This window comes from Perca fluviatilis, chromosome 3, assembly GCF_010015445.1.
Source record: "Perca fluviatilis chromosome 3, GENO_Pfluv_1.0, whole genome shotgun sequence".
In the NCBI taxonomy this organism is placed as follows: domain Eukaryota; kingdom Metazoa; phylum Chordata; class Actinopteri; order Perciformes; family Percidae; genus Perca; species Perca fluviatilis.
In genome coordinates, this window is record NC_053114.1 from 33,879 (window position 1) to 57,242 (window position 23,364).

At 41.2% G+C, this 23,364-nt stretch overlaps 1 protein-coding gene across 4 annotated transcripts in view; it reads left to right on the forward strand.

Annotated features, from left to right (window-relative positions):
• The window catches only part of mapk8ip1b (mitogen-activated protein kinase 8 interacting protein 1b), a 72,584-nt gene that overhangs the window by 22,036 nt on the left and 27,184 nt on the right, over positions 1-23,364 (forward strand). For 3 of the 4 annotated variants that reach the window (XM_039795138.1, XM_039795137.1, XM_039795136.1), the window contains one exon: positions 17,715-17,972. In XM_039795138.1, the coding sequence (XP_039651072.1) occupies positions 17,715-17,972 (258 nt within the window). Of the gene's footprint in view, positions 1-9,822; positions 9,912-17,714; positions 17,973-23,364 lie in introns of all 4 variants that reach the window. The other variant, XM_039795139.1, reaches the window with a different exon arrangement.

Consider the following 23,364-nt stretch of genomic DNA (forward strand, 5'->3'; position numbering starts at 1 on the left):
TTTCTGGCCATTAGTCAACGCCATACTCAGGAACAGAAGGGGAGACATTTGGTTGAATACTGAATTGGTAACACTAATCTTAAAATTGAGTTGATTGTATAGCTCTTCTGTGCTGCCGAGTTGATAAAGATGTGTGTGAAGCAGGAGTAGGGCAACTATTACGGCACTTGGCGCAGCGCGGAGCGGAGCGAAAGAAAAGAAAAAAGAGCAGAGCGAGTGTAGAGGAAATACGGAGAGAGACCAGAGAGACCCGTAACATTGTTCTGAAACACATGGCGGAGAAATCAGTACAAGCTAGGATTTCCACTGGATGCAGAACGTCTCCACTGCATGTCTGCTGCGTGCTCCGCCATCCCTCAATACCAATGGAAACGGTTAGTTTCCATTCAGAGGAGTAGAGGAGAAACAACTCCGTGCTGTGTTTTCAAGGTGTAGTGCAGGGAAATATGATCCGCCGTGTGCACGGTGCGTTTCATTTTGAAAATTAACCGGATGTTTTATTTTGCTTCTGTGCTCGACTTCCTGTCCCGCACTATCTGTCGTGTGCTGACTTGAGTTGCTGCGGAGCTCTCCAGCGTCCGGCAAAACTAGAAGCTCTGCGTATCTGCTCCGGAGGGCTGCGGACCGCCGGAGCTGGGACGCAGTCGGAACGCAGCCGTTCTGCAGTCAGTGGAAATACACCCACTGACTTTAATGGAAACCTGATGACTCCGCCGCCGCCGTTCAGGAGCTGTTACGCAGCCGTTACGCAGCCGGTGGAAATTGGGGGTCATCCAAGGTGTGGGAGCATTTCTATGGCGTTATATATGTGTCACATTCCTGAGTGAGTAATTGTATGTTTTGAGCACAGAGAACTTTATTTTGCAAGCACATTACATTGATTTTGAACAGATATTAACACTCGCAAAACAGCGTGACAGCCTAGCTACCACGTAGCAACATTCCCTTCTCTAACATTTAACTTAACATAACTACCAAGATAACATGATGTGAATTTGTATGTGATGTACTTCCCCATCAATAATGTGTGAATTGCCATGAACACAATCATCTAAGATGCACCAGAAACAAGGCTTGATAACTCAAACTTGCCGAGAACCAAGACACTATTGATTACATTAGACTTGAGCGGGCCAGCCGGTTGCACGGTTACATTCGGTCTTGTTCAGTAACCATGGTGCGCGGTCTATGGGTCTAGGTAGCTCATTTCCTGATTGATTCTACCACCACCACTCCAGTGGAGGTGCTAATGAGCTAGATTACTACACACACAGTAGCAGAAGAATACCAGCTACACACACAACGGCACGAACGAGATCAAAGAAAAAAACAGGAGTGAGTCGGTTCATTGACGTATGGCACTCGATTCTCCCGGTTCAGTGACACTACTCGGGTTAATTAACCGGCTCTTCGGTCAGTTCGTCAACAGTAGTCTAGAGTTGAGCGCACAGAGAGAAAAGGTTGAGAGCGAGGGAGATGTGACCAGAGCGCAGCAGCGTCTACCTGCGAGCAGAGAAAGATATGGAAATACATTTATTGTGCACGAAATAGGTTTTTGTTTACTCAAACTAAATAATTTTTTGCGAGTGTAAATTTCTGTTCAAAAATCAATGTAATGTGCTTGCAAAATAAAGTTATCTGTGCTCAAAACATACAATTACTTGCTCAGGAATGTGACAATATATAACGCCACACATTTCACACTAAATAAATCGAAAACGTGTTAATTGCAAGATAAGCAAAAGCGACATGGCATGGCACGGGTGCACCACGGTGATGATTCAGCACCTAAAACGTAAACATGTTGGAGTCCTTGATGTGGAGGAAGGGAGGTCGACAGCAGGGTAAAGTCACTACACAATCCTACTTTTGTTCCGGTTTGAAGTGAGGAACGTACCTTCCCTCCAGTAGCTCTTCTGGTGTATTGTTTACTCATTATCCAGCTGACTAGCATGACAAGTTAGCTAGCTCGTTAATAACAGTAGTAAAGCAGGGGTGGTATAGTTTACAAGACTGAAGATACGGTTTTATTCTCTCGCCTTTTTTGGCCCATTCATTTTTCAATCTGATGTCATGTATATATTCTGTGCTTTGTCCCATATCAGTTATTGTTGACAAATATATGTGTGTGCGTTGTACTTTTTAATTTAATTTTAAAGTTCTTTTATAGCACTTGGTCATCTTAAGCTGTGTTTAAATGTGGTGTATAAATGAATTTAACTTGCACTTACTACAATGATGGTAATAATTTAATGAATAAGCTTCAAGTGAACGTGTGTGTGTGTGTGTGTGTGTGTGTGTGTGTGTGTGTGTGTGTGTGTGTGTGTGTGTGTGTGTGTGTGTGTGTGTCTTGTCTGTATCTGCTCTTTGGGTTACTTACCTTTACACAACTATTAACTAAAACAACAAGTATGTATGTAAGTATGTATTGAGTTAATTAATGTTTTTTGTTTTTTTTATCCGATTCATCGATTGATTGAAAAAATAATCGACAGATTAATCGATTATTAAAATAATCGTTAGTTGCAGCCTAGTTTGTTTTTGGAAGATCTCACAAATGAAATTATCAAATAATTTTTTTTGTTGCTTTTTGTAAATATATATAAATACAACTGATTGGGTTAAATGGACTTATGTATCGTCTCATATCGGCCGCAGGCCCCTGAATTGAATCAAATCGAAGTCATATCTTGGCATACTTTGTGATATCATTAAATATTGCATTGTTGTCCTAAGAATCGATAAAATATTGTATCGTGATATAACGTATGATTTACATCATATAGAATCGCTATAACAGATTGCTGGGAATATTGTTTGGTTGAAAAGCCATCTCTCTCTCTACGCTTCTTCATGTCTTCCTATCCAGGGAGCTAATTATATCCCTGATAGTTGAATGTGAGAGATCTCTCGCTGGAGGTGTGTGTGTGTGTGTGTGTGTGTGTGTGTGTGTGTGTGTGTGTGTGTGTGTGTGTGTGTGTGTGTGTGTGTGTGTGTGTGTGTGGGTGGATTGATGACTCATCCCCTTGCAGGGGTCTCACACAGTTCAGAATCCAAAATGGCTCCTTGACGGGCAAACATTAGAGCGTTCTGACAGCAACAACAACAAACGACACGTCATTGAGTGTTGTCACTCTCAGCACATGAAACAAACTGTTTGGCTTCTGTGTATGTGGAGAGTGTATAGGGAACATTTCAGCTAAGGGGTTTGTAGGGAGAGAGCAGGCTCGGTTGCTCTCATCCCATCTGTCAGTCTCATGTCAGTTTGCCTGTTTGAGTGTGGATTGTCCCCTATGTTAGTTTTGTTGCCCCAAACACACAGTTGTATGCTCTCACTGTGCCTGAAGCTGCACAGACAAGGTTGATGTTTTTTTTTTTTTTTTTTCTGGAGGCCATTGTGAAAAAAACAGTGTTAAATATAACACACCAAATCCAATGAGTGATGACAAATGAAAAGAGGATCACCATACCAAAACAATTATTAAAATGTAGTAGATGAAAACTGTTTTCAAGTAGGCTGCATGAGGATTATTACAGAAAGAAAACAGCATGGTTTTAGTTGATTTATTGATTTTTCATTTTCACTCCCACTGTAGCAGGAGAATCTGCCTACTCTTAATGGATCATTACAGATAGCATTGAAAACTTTTCAACATATAAATACGCCTCTTGGAAATGTGTAATAATATTTGTTGAGTTAGGACCAGAGAAATTATTAGACTCCATCAGAATATGTCATCTTTATTAGACGTAGGTCCACAAAGATGTGATAAAGGTAGTCAGACAGACAGACAGACAGACAGACAGAATCCCCTGGTGGTGAAGTCAATCCAGCATCCTTAAGGTCATGGTGATGATGACAGTGGTGATGGGTAGCACAATAGTCTGGAAGATAAAATGACGCAAGGCAGTTTTTAAATACCATCATCCTGTCACCCATTGGCTCGAAAAATGCCAGCAGACAGACGATTGGCCAATGGCCAGACAAATGGCTTGTGTATTCGGACAGTTTAGAAAAGGAGATGAAGATTAGAGAGAAATGGTGCAAATTCACCAGTAGAAAAATGAAGGGAGAATGAGAGAGAAAAGATCTTCCTTGTTAAATTGTCATTAAAGCTTTATTAAAGGGATACTTCACAGATTAGCATTGAGCTTTGTATCAGTAGAAACCCGGTAGTATTTTCTAATGGCCGTGCTTCCCTCCCTCATGTCCCCCTGACACTAGATTTCTCTGTATTGTGGGTCTAGAAAAAAGCCTCTCATGACGCAAAAATCGTCAATTAGCTTCATCGGAGGCATTTTTGCCCAGACGTTATGGACTACAGCCAGCTAGTTCTGCATGTTTTCAACCCGCCCATAGGGGGTGGGACTGTCACTAGCTGATGTGAGTCGAGTGTCAGCCATCTTGAAGCTAAGCTGCTAAGCTAAGCTCTCTCTTTTCAGCAGCAAACTTTTACAACAATTATGTGCATTCAAACTACCGCACATGTGTACCTCTGGGATACACTGGAACAGATCTGAGAATATGCAGGACACTTTATTACAGACGGAATACTCCACACACTAGCCAGCTTCACCTGCTACGGAGACCAGCTCCTCAGCCTGCTGTCAAAAAGCTGGCCGATGCCCAGCTTTATGCAAATGAATCGCGTTGAACGCGACGCGACTATCCAGTAGAAGTAGACGAAAATCTTTCAAACTGACCTTTGTTGATCTGAAATGAAGACATATTCAGCAACTGCATGGCCTATTTCTCGCTTAAAATGTTTTCAGAAACACATTTCGGTGAACTATTTTTGTAAAATACGAGATCATATTCTCAACGAGCCGCCACGACACTGTTGAAATTCTCGAGTAGACACACCCACGTCACGCGTTCGTTCAATCAGCTGCTGGTTAGGGGCGTGGAGCATCAACCATGGCTATATGACGTCACGACACCACGCGACAGTCGTGTCGCAAAAGTGGATCTGTACTGTAACGTAGCTACGCTACACAGGCTGGCAGCAGCACAGATTCCAGAATTGATAAGTCACAGCAGGAGAATTAAAGGTTTTGAGAATGACCAACACCTAATCTAAAACTTAGGGTACTTAATTTACTAGAAAACACAACAAAATATCAATTTCGCAGATTGTGAAGCGGCGATATTCACGTCAGCGTCCTCACGTTCCAACATAATTTTTTTTTAAGTGGTAAATAGCTAAATGTTTCTGAGTATCCTCAAGGTATATGGACTTTTAACCCTCAAATTTGACCCTTTTGAAAAAGTTTTTTATATAAAAAATGTGTTTCAACCAAATTGCAGAAAGTTATCATGGATGCATGGATATGTTTTATGGGTTCCATACAACGTTATATGCAGGTAAAATTAATGATAACTTGCATTGAATTTTGGTATGTTATATTCAATTTTATAGCATTTGAAAAAAATAAATTAAATGGTTTTAAAAAAGTATCCTGACTAAACTTTAACATACACCAGTCTGTGATCCACTCAACATCCTCTGATCTTAACTGTTAGTCAAAATAATTAATAATTTCTGCCTTTTTACCTAAAAAAAATAGGTATAATGTCATAAATTCGGTTTATTGACCATGAATAAAGAAAGCTTTGAAAGCTTTTTTGACAAAAACCTTTTAAAAAAGCGACAAATGGGCCAGAAAAAAACGCTAAAAAAAGTGAATTTTCAATTTTGACCCAGAAGGACAAGGCAATCCAACACAAGGGTTAAATGTGACAATGACTAAGACAAATAGTTTAAAAAAAAAACTACAGTAAAACGTGATCATGTGAAATTGTATATATACAATACCTTGGCCACAATTTCTGTAGCTTCCTTTTCAACTAAAACCGTAAATTTTATTATGTGGTGCTAATGACATTTTTCCTCAGGTATTTGGAGAAACCAACAGAAATCTGTATATTCTCAAATAGTATGGTCTTAGCCACTATTAGTTGTTTGATGATGACCTGGCCAAAGTAGTTAAGTTTAGTTTTCACAATGATTCATTGTAGGATTATGATATTATTGCAATTTGTAAATCCACATTGACTCTTAATTTAACATATGGTTGGAAGAAGTAAAAATTGATCCAAAACGTTTTAGTTTTTAAAAATTATGACTTATTATTGTGTAATGTCAGAAGGACTTTAACTGGTTTGCCAGTCAAATTAACTTTAATGAGTGCATATTGAAATATTACACTGTTGGTTGGCAAAAAATGCATCTCAAAATGCATCAGATTGATGCTTTAAAATATGGAATATTTAAAATGTTCTTCCGGGGAGCAATGCCCCCGACCCCCGAGGGTAATTTTTCTTCACAAAAAAACAAACCCACAAAAACCGCACCCACATACAACCACCCACCAACAACACCCCACCACAAAAAAAAAAAAAAAAAAAAAAAAAAAAAAAAAAAAAATTAAAAAAAGTTTGGTTGTGGGGGGGGGGGCGGGCGGCGGGGGGGGGGCGTTGTTTTTTTTTTTTTTTTTTTTTTTCCCCTCCCCCCTTTGGGTGGGGGGCCGCTTTTTTTTTTTTTTTGGGACCCCGCCCCCCCAACCACCCACCCCCTATCCCTCTACCAGGCCTGCTGCTCTGTCACCAGATAAAACTCGTGGAGGTGGGCTGTGTTAACACGGACTGGTGCTTGGATCCAACTAACTGCTAACTGCTGGTGGAGTTTGTGACTGTTAAATGCTGACTATTCTACATTCCACGCAAATTCACGGCTGTGTTTATACTCGTGTTTACAGCCCACCAAGTTAGGGCTGCACGATTATGGCCAAAATGATAATCACGATTATTTTGATCAATATTGAGATCACGACTAATTATCACGATTATTTGTTGATTTGAACCAAAACTAATTTTATTGTCACATAGGCTAATTATAACTGCTTTTGCATTCATATTGTGCTACATTCCTGCTAATACATCCATATTTTGCTACATTCCTCTTCCTTTATTGAAGGATACTGTGAAGGAGTATGCCATTTCAGCTGTTGTGCGACCGCTTTCCACACATGCACGTTTGCCGTGAAAGATACAGGCAACGCAATTTTCTGTTCACGTTAACGCCGCATGTGGTGCCCGGTATCTACCGGACGAAATAGCAACGCGGATTTCTGTGGCTCGTTACACTGCCACTTACATGTCTGCGTTGCGCTCTGATGCTCCGAAACCCGTGTTAGAAGCAACATAAACATCACTGCATGTCACGCTAGTAAACACTAATAACACGTTACACAGCAGGTAACGTTAGCCTACCGTTAGCCACAGTAGTAACTGGATTAAACACGGCTAAAAGGCTGAAAGGCTAAACAGTGTAGTGTGTCTGTATTTCACTGTAGAGGATTCCAACAGCGGGACGTCCAACAGTCTGCTGCTAAAGCTATGAGCTAAAAGACACAAACTAGCGCTATGGTCACTGCTTGTCTTGTCTTTGTCTGAAAAACAAAACGGACTGGACAAAATGTTGCGTTTACTGGTAAACTGGTAAACATCGTGAACGGCTTATGATGACCGACTGTTACCTGTTGTGGAATTTTCCTCATGTTACTCTGTCCTCTGTGACGGTCTACATCTAGAAACTAAGCTGCGCGGTGCAGGGAACAACTCTGATTGGCTCATGGTTTATGGAGCGCTAGATTGGCTTTGCAAAAACTTTGATAACGAGCATTCTATGAACAGAATGACGCATTTTAAATATCGCTCGATCACGCAAATTTGATCGTGGGAAGCCAAAATCGTGATCGTGATTAAAATTTGATTAATTGTGCAGCCCTACACCAAGTGCTAATGCTACCAATGCGTTAGCTGAACTTTACGGAGCATATAATGTGTGTGTACTAAATGTAGCCTGTTTCATATGTTGTTTTTATATAATGTCGTTTTTATATATTTTTAATATGTAACACCACTTGAGCCACGGTGAAACGTTTCATGTATATGTTTGAAATGACTGCCTGTTGTCTATCTGTTACCGGTAGGCGTGGCTTCTAATGGCGTTTTTCCATTACATGGTAACTGCTCAACTCGCCTTGACGCTACTCGCCGCGACTTGACTCATCCTCATAGCGGCGCCGCAGTAAACTGCCGTGACCTAACGCAACACACACACAGAACGTTAAAGGTGTGTTGTTGTTTCCACAGCCAGAAGACACATTTGGTTTCAAATGAAGATGGAGGCAGCAAAAAAAACACAGCTGGCTAAACTATTTAAAAATGACGAGTCGAGCAGGTATCATGTCATGGAAAAGCGCCATAAGTGGACTCGTGGGGAAGCGAAGCAAGTGCATTCTGTGAGTTGTTGTCTTTCATCCACATGAGCCAAAAATACATTTTCTGGCTTTTCACGGTCTAGAGGGCACCAACTTCTAAAACAAATGTCACATTTCTACTACATAAATGACCCAATTTAAAACATATTCATCTTTCCAGCGGTGAAAAATCCCTTTACGAGTTTGTGGACAGAGGTCTGTTATCCGTCTCGGCCCAGAAATCTCGCTGATGGGGTTTCAAAAGATTTTATTTTTGTTCTTTCTTTTGTATTGTTACTAACGCAGGTTTGTAGAAGGTGATTTATGTTTTTTTATTTCATTTTTGGGTGATGCCCTTCTAATCATGTTTTGTGTGTGTGTGTGTGTGATCTTGGCTTAGTGGTGATGGTTCTTTAGTAATGTCTAGGTTGGGAGCTCCTCCTGAACTGTTGCAACAGCATATATAAAAATGAAGGGAGCTGGTTTTTAGCAAACAAGCTCTGATAAACCCACTCAAAAGTTGGCTACCAAACCAAAGCTACAAGTAAAGTGAATATTGGACTTGGATTCATCAGGTGGACACAACACATATGACCCATGTGATGACCCCCATGATCCCTTAACCCTAACCCATGACAGGCGGTCTGTGTTTTCTATTCTTAAAATTGAGATTGTCGTGCAAATTCAAGTTTGCATTAAAACTTACAGAAGTTACTCTCAGATTGTTTGGAAATGGGAAATAGAGCTGAGGACCAGTTAATGAATCAGCTTGGTAACAGACATTTGTTCAGCTTCTGTCATATTGCAGCTGTGATCACAGACCTTAGAGACAGCTTTATCTTTGCTTTCCATTTAAAAGTGCACAGTGTTTAATGGAGGTGCGGCCCATTTATAAATGTATGAGGAGGATGTTGGGGGTTTGTTATCACGTTATGCAGAGCCCTCAGTCACTGTATGTACACACAGAGTGGTGACCTCATCAGTGAGCTCATCACCACAGGGGAGATTCAGGATACATTTGTCTCATTAATAATGAAAGGTCACATGGAAGGAGCTTCACCCCCCTCCCAGACAGGCGTGGTGTCTGCCTCTGTGGGGAGGCGTGTGTGTGTGTGTCCAGGGTTTATAGGGAGGGTCAGACGGTGTGTCCAAACTGATGCAGACATTTTATAAATGTTGTTACAGGTTAAACTGGATTCCAATTTTCTAATATTTGTTTCTCCTGTGCATCCCTGCCATCCTTCATTCTGCCACCTATGACCAACCTGTGGCTTTTTTCAAAGCAAAAATATTGACAAGAAAGTGTGTTTCGGAGCTCAAGAAGTTGGCCCCCATTTCATCCACAGAGGGGTTTAGTTCCTGGCCCACAAATAATATAGAGAAATCCTTGCAGAATGTCCAAGGATCACAAACCAAAACACATTTATAAATGGACAACATTTAGATCCGAAAAGGATCTTCCTCAGTAGGATGCTTTCTTCACTATAGTATTTTGCCAAAGGCAGCTTCTGTCTCACCTGTTTCCACAAGAGTGCTTCTTGTCTAAATCTTTTTTAGCTCCTGCCCCCCAGAAAAAAGTCCCTGCACCCAAGGAAGTACTTCCCAGGAACTGTCAAGTCAGGAGTCAGGAGCAGAACTAAATATTGGTGACTAATACCCCTTTTTCACTTCATGAATTTAACTGCAGTACCTTTTTTCCGCAGCGCTGTGGAGATAGGTCTAGCGAGCAAGACTAAAAGGAGCTTAACCTGCATCTCGAAAATAAGAAGCAGTTTCTACATTTGTTTGTAGCCCCAAAACGTCTGGGGAAAGTACTTTCTTATAGCCAAGGAACTATTGGGGCAGAGATAGCTGTGCTGAACTTTACTGGCTGGTCGAACACATACCTCAATGATGCAACAGCTTGTGTACAGGATTCATTCACAAAGTAGGCAAGCACGGGTTTCTAGTAGTGTCATTGTGAGGACTAGGACTTAAAGGGATATTTCACCGCCTTTCACCATTTTTTTTTTTGCTTTTTTTTAGCCATTTTTTAGCCTTCTAGGCCGAGAAAAGACAGATAATTTGTTTTTGGCTCATGTGGATGAAAGACACCAAATCCCAGAATGCCCTTGCTTCACTTCACTACGAGGCCACCCCAAGCCACGCCTACTGGTTACAGAGAGGCAGTCAACTGAGTCAAGTTTATTGTGTTTTATTGTCATTTCAACCATATACACGAAACAACGTTTCACCGTGGCTCAAGTGGTGTTACACATTTAAAATATATAAAAACGACATTATAAATATATAAAAACAACATACGAAACAGGCTACATTTAGTACACACACATTATATGCTCCGTAAAGTTCTGCTAACGCATTGGTAGCATTAGCACTTGGTGGTATAAAAACAGAATTCTCGTGGAATGTAGCTAGAATGGCATCTAACAGTCACAAACTCCACCAGCAGTTAGCAGTTAGTTGGATCCAAGCACCAGTCCGTGTTAACACAGCCCACCTCCACGAGTTTTATCTGGTGACAGAGCAGCAGCCCTGGTAGCTGGATAGTACACTGTTGTTCAGCCATGTTTCTACAACAAAAACACAGCAGTCTCTGAACTTGTGTTGGGAGTTTTGTTGAAGTTGGATGTAGTCCAGTCTGTTGTCTAATGAGCGGACACTTGCAAGCAGGATTGATAGAACAGGTGGCCGGCTAGCGTTAGCTTTCCACCTAGCTGGAACTCCTGCCCTAGTCCTGCTTTTCAGCACACCGCTTTGGATGCCTCCTTACCCGGCTAGCGGCATCGAGCAACACCGCAGGCTGAGGTGCTGGTCTCCGTAGTAGGCTGAGGTGCTGGTCTCCGTAGCAGGCTGAGGTGCTGGTCTCCGTAGCAAGCTGAGGTGCTGGTCTCCGTAGCAGGCTGAGGTGCTGGTCTCTGTAGCAGGCTGAGGTGCTGGTCTCCGTAGCAGGCTGAGGTGCTGGTCTCCGTAGCAGGCTGAGGTGCTGGTCTCCGTAGCAGGCTGAGGTGATGGTCTCTGTAGCAGGCTGAGGTGCTGGTCTCTGTAGTAGGCTGAGGTGCTGGTCTCTGTAGCAGGCTGAGGTGCTGGTCTCCGTAGCAGGCTGAGGTGCTGGTCTCCGTAGCAGGCTGAGGTGCTGGTCTCTGTAGCAGGCTGAGGTGCTGGTCTCTGTAGCAGGCTGAGGTGCTGGTCTCCGTAGCAGGTGAAGCTGGCTAGTGTGTGGAGTATTCCGTCTGTAATAAAGTGTCCTGCATATTCTCAGATCTGTACCAGTGTATCCCAGAGGTACACATGTGTGGTAGTTTGAATGCACATAATTGTTGTAAAAGTTTGCTGCTGAAAAGAGAGAGCTTAGCTTAGCTTAGCTTCAAGATGGCTGACACTCGACTCACAACAGCTAGTGACAGTCCCACCCCCTATGGGCAGGTTGAAAAAATGCAGAACTAGCTGGCTGTAGTCCATAACTTCTGGGCAAAAATGCCTCCGATGAAGCTAATTGACGATTTTTGCGTCATGAGAGGCTTTTTTCTAGACCCACAATACAGAGAAATCTAGTGTCAGGGGGACATGAGGGAGGGAAGCACGGCCATTAGAAAATACTACCGGGTTTCTACTGATACAAAGCTCAATGCTAATCGGTGAAGTATCCCTTTAAGGACAGAAGAATATTACGTGAATTATATTTGGATAAAGGAAAGTTAGACTTCCCGAATAGCATTCAAAAGAGCAAGAATGATTGTCTGAGATTTAACATAGCTTTATTTGCTAATTGTTAACATACTTCTACAGACTGAGAGAAATTGCCTAAAAACACTACTGAGGCAGGCATATGTCTCAACTTTCTAGCTTTTCTGTCTTTTAACCCCATATCAAACATCTATTAGACTATCACAGTATCACAACAATAAATTACAAAGAAGAACAAAAAGAGGAAGAGAAAGAGAAAATTAGCTTCTCAAACAAAGCTGTTGCTATTGATCTGTCTACATTTACATCATCTTTGCAGCTCCTGGTGGAGCTCCTGTGGTGGAAACACCAACATGAACATGCTAAGGGGACTTTTATTTCCAGAGTTTAATTCCTAGTTGAAAGTGTATGAATGTACATGGCCGTAGTTATGAAGGGCTTATGTGGAGCAGCTCAAGTTCAGAATGAAGCATAAAGTGATTTAGTGTTCCTCAGAGACATAAAATGACAATGTGCATTATCACAACCACTCTGTGTGTGAGTGTGTGTGTGTGTGTGTGTGTTTGTGTGTGTATGTGTGTGTGTGTGTGTGTGTGTGTTGTGTGTGTGTGTGTGTGTGTGTGTGTGTGTGTGTGTGTGTGTGTGTGTGTGTGTGTGAAAGAAGGAGAGGAGAGAGTGCTTCCATTCATGTGTGCAGGGGGGATTTGACTTGCAGACATTTGTCATGTGAATGGTGGAAAAAGTCGTGAATGGGGTCAGATAGAATGGACAGTAACATTAAATGACAAACACATACATTACCACAATGTCGTATCTACACCCAGAGAGAGAGAAAGAGAGAGACCAGCAAAACACTTACAAGAGTAGAAGGAGACCTATTTCCATGGCAACAGTGTTTCTCTCACCTACCCCATGTGTCAGAGCTGAAAAAATACATGCAATACAGTGTAGGCGCGCACACACACACACACACACACACACACACACACACACACACACTGCCCCCATGGATACTGCTCGCGTTGTATCATCCACACATGGTAACAGCAGAGAGGATGCTGCCTCATCAACACAAACAGAAACAAGAGAAGCCCTTTGTGTCTCTGGTCCTGTTTAGAGCATCATCCACTATCATATCGTTGCTGTTTACTGATAGTCAGCTGTTTGCTACATATTCACACTGTTTACTGGGAGGGATCAATTTGATAAGCAGCCATATTAAACACTTTGAGTTACCAATTAAATGCTATTGGAGTGAAGGGACTTTTGTCTTTGTCGTGGTTAGCATGGTGCATTTAAAGCTGTAATGATGTATTTATTTACATTTTTTTGCCCATTCAAAGGCAGTGGAAAAAGTTGAAAACACTTATTATATTACCGTTTGAATTGCTATGGTTATGTGTTAGCAAACAATTTTAAAAATAGCAACATTAGCATTCATTTCGACTCATTTTTGTCCACCTGGTGAATTTAAGTTCAGTGTTCTCTCTTTTTTTAGCTCCACTTTGGTCATCACCAACTCCTGAGGAAAATATATGGGTTTGTCATTTCAAATTACCCATTTCATGGTAGTTATTTTATTCTCTGTTATAACAAAATAATGCAGCTTGCACCATGTTGTTTCATATTCAAAGTAACAAAAAGTCCCAGATTTTTCATATTTAAAAAGCATTTCTAGATCAGAGGAATCCGATGACCCGTTTGCATCAACTTAAGATCTATTTATTTATTGTAAACTGCATTGATTGTATTGGTTCTCACTGTTTTATTACTGGATAGACCTCAGCAGCAGGTTTTGGGTAATTTAGCATTTTCAGCCCTTTTTTGCACATCCTTTGAGTCTTATGTTGTTTTATTTGACCTGTTGGTGTGTGATTGCTCTGCATGGGCTGCTATGATTGGACGAGAGCTGAGCATCACTGTAGCTTCGGGGGAGCAGCATCTCCCTCGCCTCCTCATCGTCACTGATCCCCTTGTCTCCTAGCAACAGGGGCCGGGGCTCTCTTTAAGGGGCCAGTCATAATCTGAGGTCATAAAACATTAGAGGGAGAGTATAAGCCCACTGCATTAGCAGGCATTGGTCGTCAGTAGGTGAAAAGGTGAACAGGTGGAGATCGGGGAGAGAAAAGAAAGAGAAAAATGATGTCAGGAGAGTGGCTGCACTGTGATTACAGACAGGCCAGGGTGTGATGTGATTGAGCTGAAAATACAGGAGGTGTATAGAGATCATCTTCTGACAGCTCATCAGATAGGGGAGTGATTTATGGGTACTTATAGGATGGATGGATGGACTAGATGGCTGGATAAGTAGACTAGATACATGATTGATTGATGGATAGATGACAGATGGATGGATGACAGGTCGAGCAGGATAGGTGTTTGGAAGAACGGATGGATGGATGCATAATTGATAAATGGATGGATGGATGGATTGATGGATGGATGGATGGATTCGTGGGTGGGTTGGTGGATGGATGGATGGATGGGTTGATGGTTGGATGGGTGGGTGGTTGGGTGGATGGCTGGGTGGCTGGCTTGATGGATGGATGGATGGATGGGTGGGTGAGTGGGTGGGTGGGTGGATGGATGCACAGATTTGTGCATAGGTGGATGGATGGATAAATAGGATTGGCTGAATGGATGGATGGACAGATGGGTATTTAGAAATGAGCAACAAATCAATATTATCATTCAGCCTTGTAATTGTTAACTGACAAATTAGTATAACAAGAAATCTTTACTCAAAATTGTCATATTTCAATGACTAATAACAAGCAATATTTGACTCCATGAAATGACTGAAGAACATAACAACATATATATATATTCTATAAAAACATCTGTCATTTGTCAGAATTGGATATACTGTATATATGAGTTTACTATGTGATTCTGAAACCATAATGCCATAAAATACTGTATTGATATAGAGATAATGCTACTTAATGTTGTGTAATTCATTTAGAGTATGCCACCAATTTATTCTGGGTTATGGGTTCTGGGTTATGGTTTTGGAGTGTTAATATATTTGGATTACACTTGACCATTTTTGTGCAAATTTTGCAATATTCATTAAGTTACACACAGAATGTAAGTCATATCAGGGCAATTTACTCTCCACAGTAGTAAGTTATCAAGTGACATTTAAATCATACTGATGAAAGATATTTCATCTTTAAGTCAAAGTGTCTCTAATCTGATGCATAATTCTGATGACAGCCTAAAAGTGTGGTGTTGTGCGTGTGCATATTTACACATATTACTGTATCTGCATGCTTGTGTGTTGTGTGCGATGTGGAGCAAAGAGGGAGCTAAGGACTGTAATAGGCTTAACAGTGGCTTTGGTGTCTTTGTCAAAGCAGCTACATCACATCTACCAACAGGAGGAGTTACCATGTGCTGTGTGTCTGTGTGTAGCTGCAGACATAGTGATGCTAAGTGACGCAGACTGTGCTGTCCCAGTGCCCTCTGACTTACACCGTCTCCCAGATGGCGCTTGTGTTTGTCACTTTCTTTGATAAAAGACAGTCAAAGTGAATCTCATCACAAAATGAACTGCTCTGATCTGATTGAATTTTTGGCCGACAAGTTGCCTTGTGGAATATGTGAAAAAAATCGAGCCAAGCAGAGCTTTGTAGACAGCACTGAGAATGGAGACTTCATATTTCTGGGCCAAAGCAAAGAAACGAACAAACATGCTACTGTAGCAAGAAATAGCTACTTCATCTTCCGTGTTAAATGAAAATAATGTCAATGGATTGACTACGTCAGTCACTACTACCCCCTGTGTGATTATCTGACTTAATGAGAACTCAAAAAAAAAAGAAGAACTGCAAGCAGTTATGAGGGGGTCCAAGCCTCCCCGGCGCAAGTCCACCCTGGCGCAAGTAGCCCCTGATGACCCGTGAAGCCCGCGAAAGCGGAGCCCGCGAAAGCAGAACCCAAAGCACGGCAGCGGCGAAGCAAATGTCAGGAAATTTCACTAAGTGTGAGCGCCAAAGTCTGTAATGAATTGCAATAGCAAATTTCCCATTCATTGAGTAAAAGGCCAAAACACTTCTACCTCAATTATAGTGCCCCCTGAAGGCCGATCATCACCAAATTATAGAGGTATAGAGCCTCAGAGTGGCATGTCGAACAATAATCTAAAGGTTTGTATTGATAGCCTTTACTGTGGCAGAGATATTGCAATTGCAAATTTCCCATTTACTGCATTGTTATGTCTTTTTCTTTGTCTTTGTCGATGCTATGTGCTATGTGCCAAGTTTTGTGCAGATTGGATGCATGGCCTACGAGGAATTAAAAAAAGTTGGTTTCACACATACTTTTTAGCAAAAATGGGCATGGCCTATATCATGTGATTCAGCTTGATTCAAGGAACACGTGGATGTAAGGTTTTTAATGTGCGATGTGTAATGTGGGCGTTATAGGCAGAAACACGTTTGACGTCATTATAGCGCCACCTATTGGTCCATATGTGTAATTTTTGGTATGTGAGGTTCCTGACCCATTGTACATCTGCCCTGTAAATTTGAAGTTGCTCACATTAGTGTAAGTGGTGAATTCAAACGTGGGTCCCATAGGCTACGCCCACTTTGACGAATCAGTACCCCACTGTAGGCGTGGACTCAGGAGTGGCCCTAGATGGTACCCTCCAAATTTCATAACAATCGGATGAGCCATTCATGAGATATACACTTTTCATACTTGTAGTGCCCCCTAGTGGCCAATTTTTTAAAAATTGTTGGGGAGCCTCATAGGGTCATGGCAAAGAAGAATCTAAAGTTTCACATTGATAGCATTTAATTGCCCGAGATATGGCAAAGTTTGTGTTTTCGTGGCTAGCTACACACATTTGTTTGTGCGGAATTTGCACAAATTTTTTACCGATATATATATATATATATATATATTTTACCTTTTACCAAGCTTTTTGTCAGGTTGGTCTGGAGATGCTAGGTGCCAAGTTCCGTGCAGATCGGTCGCGCAGTCTAGGAGGATTTAGAAAAAGTAGGTTTACGATAAATCGTGATTTTTTGCGCATAAAAGTTCAGGTGGAAATGGCCGTGGCCGATATCAGGAGATTCAGCTGGACTCAGGGAATGAGTGGATATGATATTTTTAATTTCCGATGTACGGCTTGGGAGTTATAAGGCCAAACGCGTTTGTTTCTGCTATAGCGCCACCTAGTGGTGGAAGTGGGTGAATTTTGGTGTCCGAGGTCCGTGCAGGGATCTGGACCAGTCCTGAAAACAGCACCGCCCCACCATGTATGGTTTAGGGTTAGGGTTAGAAACAGTTTTAGAGGCGGAAAAATAAGAAAAATCATAATCTTTAGGAAAACAATAGGGTTCCACAGCTCTGCTGGATCTGTGAACCACGTTGCCTTGCAAACGTGTTTCCCCTAATTAACTGCGGTCTTTATTAAAAAGATTTAGACTGAAAATGAAAACAACCTGTGAATGAACAGCCTAGTGATTTTCAGAGCAGAAGGAGTTTTCATTCTCACTTCATTATTTTAGGTAAATGTTGTCATGTGGAGAACCTGATGCTGGAATTAGTCTCTGTCTCTGCTTTCTGCTCAGTTGGCAGTGAGAGTGTAACAGGCAGAAGACAGAGCAGCCTCTAATTGGCTGGCTCAATCTCCTCATCCCATCCATTTTCTCTCTCTCTCTCTCTCTCTCTCTCTCTCTCTCTCTCTCTCTCTCTCTCTCTCTCTTTCCCGTCCTCGACTGACAGCGTGTTTCTTCCAATCCCTGCAGGGCCATGTGAGGCGAGGAACCAATAGCATGTCGGGGAGGGCAGAGCTGGGTGCCGTTGGCCAGTTTCAGGCAGAGATGCTGCATTTGGAACTCATCGACGGTGCTGACGGTTACCACAGTGACAAAGAGTCCTCGAAGGCATCCGCCATCGCTCCACTGCCAATCACCAAGGACCCTGCAGCACCTGTTACCATGGATACCTACCGGCCCAAGAGACCCACAACCCTTAACCTCTTCCCGATTGTGCCACGCACACAGGTAGAGCCTGTATTACCCTTATTCTCACACACGCAGTTTGTGACAGATGACTGAATATTGAGGACTTTCAGTGACGATTTTTTTCTGTCTGTCGGTGTATCTTTACTGTCTGGGTTCCTCCTCAAACACAAATATGACATTTAATGATGTAAATAGGAATGAAAACCTGCGTGACATCATCTTTGGATTCACTACAATTGTTTCTCTGACAGGATGTGTTTTCTGGACAGAACAATAGCCTCAATTGTCAAGACACAATGATTTTTTTTCCCCCTTGGTGCCCGTCTCTGTTTGTTTTTGAATGCTGCTAGAGCTCGTGACTGTGTGTGTGTTCTTGTACTTGTATCTTTATGAGGACCAATTCCAGCTTAAACCTCAAAACATTTAGTCTTCAATGGACTGTTTTGAGGGTTACTTTTAGGCTTAGGATTAGTTTTAGCTTAAGGTTAGGAGCTACAGAATGTATGGTATAAGTGTCATCACAAGTACAACTATACAAACATAAGTGTGTGTGCGTGTGTTTGTATGTGTGACGCTGAAAGTATGCGCGAGCGTATATCTGTTGATCCTATGTACAGTATGTCTGTCCACCTTCTGTTCATACAGCAGAGCTCTGGTCCATGTTTTCCTTCACTAAATGGACACACTAGTGTGTGTGTGTGTGTGTGTGTGTGTGTGTGTGTGTGTGTGTGTGTGTGTGTGTGTGTGTGTGTGTGTGTGTCTATGTGTGTATACGCAAGTGTTTTCTGATATACATATTCGCTGTTGAAAATTAGAAATATTTTATGATGAGACCGATATGGTTAGGGTTTCGTTCTGGTTAGACACAAAAACATCTTGTTCAGGTTTAGGGAAAGATCATGGTTGGGGTTAAAATGACTACTTTATTCAGGTTAGGGGAGCTTTGTTGCCATAGTTACAATAGTAAACACGTGATTTAGGTCAATGTTGACCTAAATGTCTTCCTTGTTAAGGTCTCATGTTTTCTTCTTGCGAGGACAGTTTCCAAGTTCATACAAAATACATCTCATGCTTAGAAAACCACACAATGGAATCATAATATTTAGCTAAAGAATAATTCAGGTTTATTAATACTCTAATTCCGGTTCTGATATTGTATTCACCAAAGTAATTGCTGAGATCGCGACAACAAAGTTGAGCATGCCAAAGAATATAAACCGTCAGTTGTTGTTTTAATAATAATAATAATAATAATAATAATAATAATATTTCAGCAAACCACTGCCTACACATACTGTAGTATGACTGGGTATCGTTAAAAAATTTCGATACCGACACCGTGGATTTGAAACATGTTCCTAAACAATACTTTTTTCGATATCAATTTTACAAAATACAAAAGAAATTACAACATTACAGTACAAATCTTATTGTCAGCTTCTTTACACATATGTGACACTGTAGTCAAGCCTCTCAAAACACACCACACACACACACACACACACACACACACACACAACCCCTGTCTCTGTGTATAACGTAGTGTTGTTCCTTCATTCGTTAACCAGCTAGTGGCTACCTCCGTCTGTCTGCCTGTTTGATGCTTGGGACTTGGGACAAAAACGCCTGCTGCTGCTGAAAATGAGGTTGATGAAAGAAGTGAGAGTAAGCCATACAGTAGTCTCGCTTTGTCAGACCCTCCTCCAAAGCGCGTTGAAGGAGGGTCTGGCTACTCCACATAGCATTCAGAATTGCGAGGAAAACATGCTCTGGTTTACAGTTTTTTACAATTGCTTACACACTAAAATTAAAACTTTCCCACAATTAGCAAAACCTAACACTGAAGGAGCAAAACACCGGCCTAGATTTGCACAACTGTAAGCACATTGTCAGCTTCACACTTTTTGCAAAACATTACACACAGTGATTGCAAAACACTAAACACACTTGTATGCATTTGACACAAATTTATCATGATGTCATTTCCTTGCAATTTCAAAGCAAAGCCTTTCAAATGAACACACCCATGAACCAATGGGTTAAACACAGCCACCAGGTATGAAAACACACGATTGGTTAATTGTAGACACACCAATCAGGTTTAAGCACTATATAAAATACAGCAGGTAAGTTCACCTGCCTTCAACCAAAATGGAAGGAGTCAGAAGAACTGAGAGTGAGAGGGGGAATCCACAGAGGAGGAGAAGGAGGTAGAGGAAGAGGAAGAGGCCCAGCCAGAGGTAGAGGCCGAGGTGGAGGTAGAGGAAGAGGGAGAGGGAGAGGAAGACCTGAAGCCGGCGAATATGCTCAAAGAAGAAGAGGACCAAATTTATCAAATGAAAGTCGCGCAACACTAGTGGACCATGTTGTGAACCACGGATTGACGCTGAGGGAGGCTGGACTAAGAGTTCAGCCAAATCTTAGATATACAGCGGCATCTGTCATGAGGACATTTTGACAAGGAAACAGGTAAAAGAAAATCTGTCTACAGTTACAGTAATCAGCTGCTCATTGTATACACCATATCAGCACTGTTGATACCCCTCCCTGTGACATTTGAGGATCGAGAATGACAAGGAGGAAGGGGGCCCATATTCACGCAAGGGTTTACGATCTTCGGCCCCAGGCTCAGGTAAAATTCTCTGGCCAGATCCTGCTAGGAGAAGAGATAATGTCTAGAATTTTCTGTACTTTGTCAGATCATTTTTTTGTTTGTTGTTTTTTTTTTGTGATTGTAACCTGTACTGGATCCAGTATTTTATGTGTGTCTGTTGTTTGCTGAGCTAACAGTGGTATGCACACAACTGTAGTAGCATGAAAACTGGGACATGTTTGTTATTCTCCATGTTGACATGTTGACTGATTTATATGGAGAGAAATAAATGATATTTTCCTCAGTCTGCAGCATTGGTCTTGTGTAGTGTTTGGTGAACTTATTGTATATTTCTCTGTGTACTTCATTTACAGTACTTTAATCACTGAGAAGTAGAATTGCTAAAAGTGTTTTAGGTTAGCAACAGCAGTGTGTAACTGGTTAAAACATTAAGTCAAATGAAACTTGTGTGTTTCATATGGTGACAAAATATGTTTTTATAAATTAGTGTATAGTTTTTGCAAGAGTGTTTCATTTTGCAAAGGTGTTGTGCTAATTGGATGTGTGGTTGTGCTAATTGTGTGTAGTGTTTTGAAAAAGACTGTACCTGTTTTCAAAATTGTGCTTAAGCAATTGAAAAAAACTGTAATGGCATTTCTTTAAACCAACCCAGGCGCTAAACTCTGCACAGAGAAATAGTTGTGTGAGAGAAAACTCAGATTGGATTGGACAGATGGTCTAGCTAGCTGTCTGGATGTCAATCCTGGAAGTGGAATGTCAAGTATATAGATTAACCATACATTAAATGTGCTGTAAAAACAAAACCATGCACTTAAACAGGCTAAAAAGCTTTGCCAGGTTTGGTAAAAATGTAAATGCCTGTATGGTGATACTTTTGTTATGCAATGTATACATTATTGTATAGTGTGTTTGCCTACAGTATGACTCATACACACACTCCCCTGCAGTGCAGGCTGTCAACATGATCAACCAAGCAGCTCTATATTTGTCTGCGCTTTGTTCTTGCTGCTGTGTGTGTGTGTGTGTGTGTGTGTGTGTGTGTGTGTGTGTGTGTGTGTGTGTGTGTGTGTGTGTGTGTGTGTGTGTGTGTGTGTGTGTGTGTGTGTGTGTGTGTGTGTGTTTGAGCTGTCAGAACTGGAAAGTCCAAAGGGAAATAATTGCTCTGAAATGTTTTTCTTCTTTGGAAGTCTTGCTGTCTCCTAGGTCGGACATTGTTCATTCTCTTCATACAGCAGCTAGAAAACCAAACCTGGTTTAAAATATTTCAATGTTAAATGGGTGAAGGTTTCTTGAAAGTTGTCTTTGCATGAACTTTGAAGACATTAAGCAACAACATCTCGTTAATGTAACATCCATCAGCAGCAGATCTTGGGTATATTTTGATTTCTGGACTTTTGGTGTAGCTTAGCCATATTAACGGATGATGTCTTTGTAATGAATTTGTCTGTTTAATATGAGGATCTAGCGGTTTGTTATGTGTTCATCTTTAATTAATTAGCTTTAATTTATCACTCACAGGCTCAAAAGCTCAAGGTAATTGGGACACCTGGTTATCAGAAAAGCCTTTTGTTCAAACTGCTGTGAAACATTTATGGACATTTTGATTTAGGAATCGTAACTGGCTAACAATAACAAATGCGGCCAACTATACTTTAACATGTTATGTATAAAATTAAGATTGTGTTGTGTTTTATGAGTTTGATGGATAAAACCTATTTATTTGTTCTGCTGCAGTACAATGGAATAATGATCTCATAAATCTTAAGTTGATAACATCAGACGGCATTTTCAAAGTGTCTTGAAAAAAATGGTTTCTCAGTAGTTTGTAGCCTCTTTTTTTAGAACTTGGACCACAGAAGCCTAGCCATTCCACCTTCCTCCAGAATGCTTTTTGACAACCCCAAGGATGGGTAGCAAGTTTTCTCAAATCAAGAAAAGATTGGGCAGAAAAATGTGATTAAATAAAAGCTTGACAAGACCTTTGTACTACTAAACACACACCTGATGACAGATCTGCACAGTCCATCTGCATTGCATTCTGGTCTACAGTATTTCTTGCTCCTCTGGGTGTAGAAAGTGGTCTCTCTGTTTACTCGTCTTGCATGGATAATTCACATAAGCAAAGGAAGTGAATTTTCCTTTCAGCCTCATACATTCACAGCTGTTTTACCTGCTTTTCAAAACCACCACTCCATGTCTAAAATATATAGACAAAATGTACAGATTTGGAAGACATTATGGCTATATATGATACCAAATAACTCACCCTTACATAGAGCCTGAATTGTGCAGCACATCACCAAAATAGGTTTATAACAAATATAAGTGTTTCATGGTGGATTGTATTCATCCAGCAACCCTATAGTTGAAACACTATGACAACAGCTCTACCAGCTCCAGCTGACAGTAAAAGCTTTAGTCAGACGGCACAGACAAAACGCAAATGAGTGCTGATGATCTGCAGGCAGTTCGTCTCAGACAGAGTACTGTAAAAAGAGACATAGAGAGAGAGACCACACACTGGGTGACTGTTTCCAGGTCAGTGGATCTGTAAAAATGCAAAATATGCAATTAGCTCTGCATCATTTGACAGCGAGTAACAGAATCCTGTGGTCGAGGAAAAGCAGTTCTGAACACTGATCAGGTTTAGAGCAGCGGGGCTTTTGGAAAAGCAATATTTTTAGATGCTGTAATCTGCAGAGTGCCAGTGTTTTGTGCCAAATAATTAAAAGGTGAAACATCCTATTAGAGTTTTTTTTCGATTTCTAAGCACTATTATGAAAGCAGGGAGCGGTTTTTCAGAACACTCCACCCAGT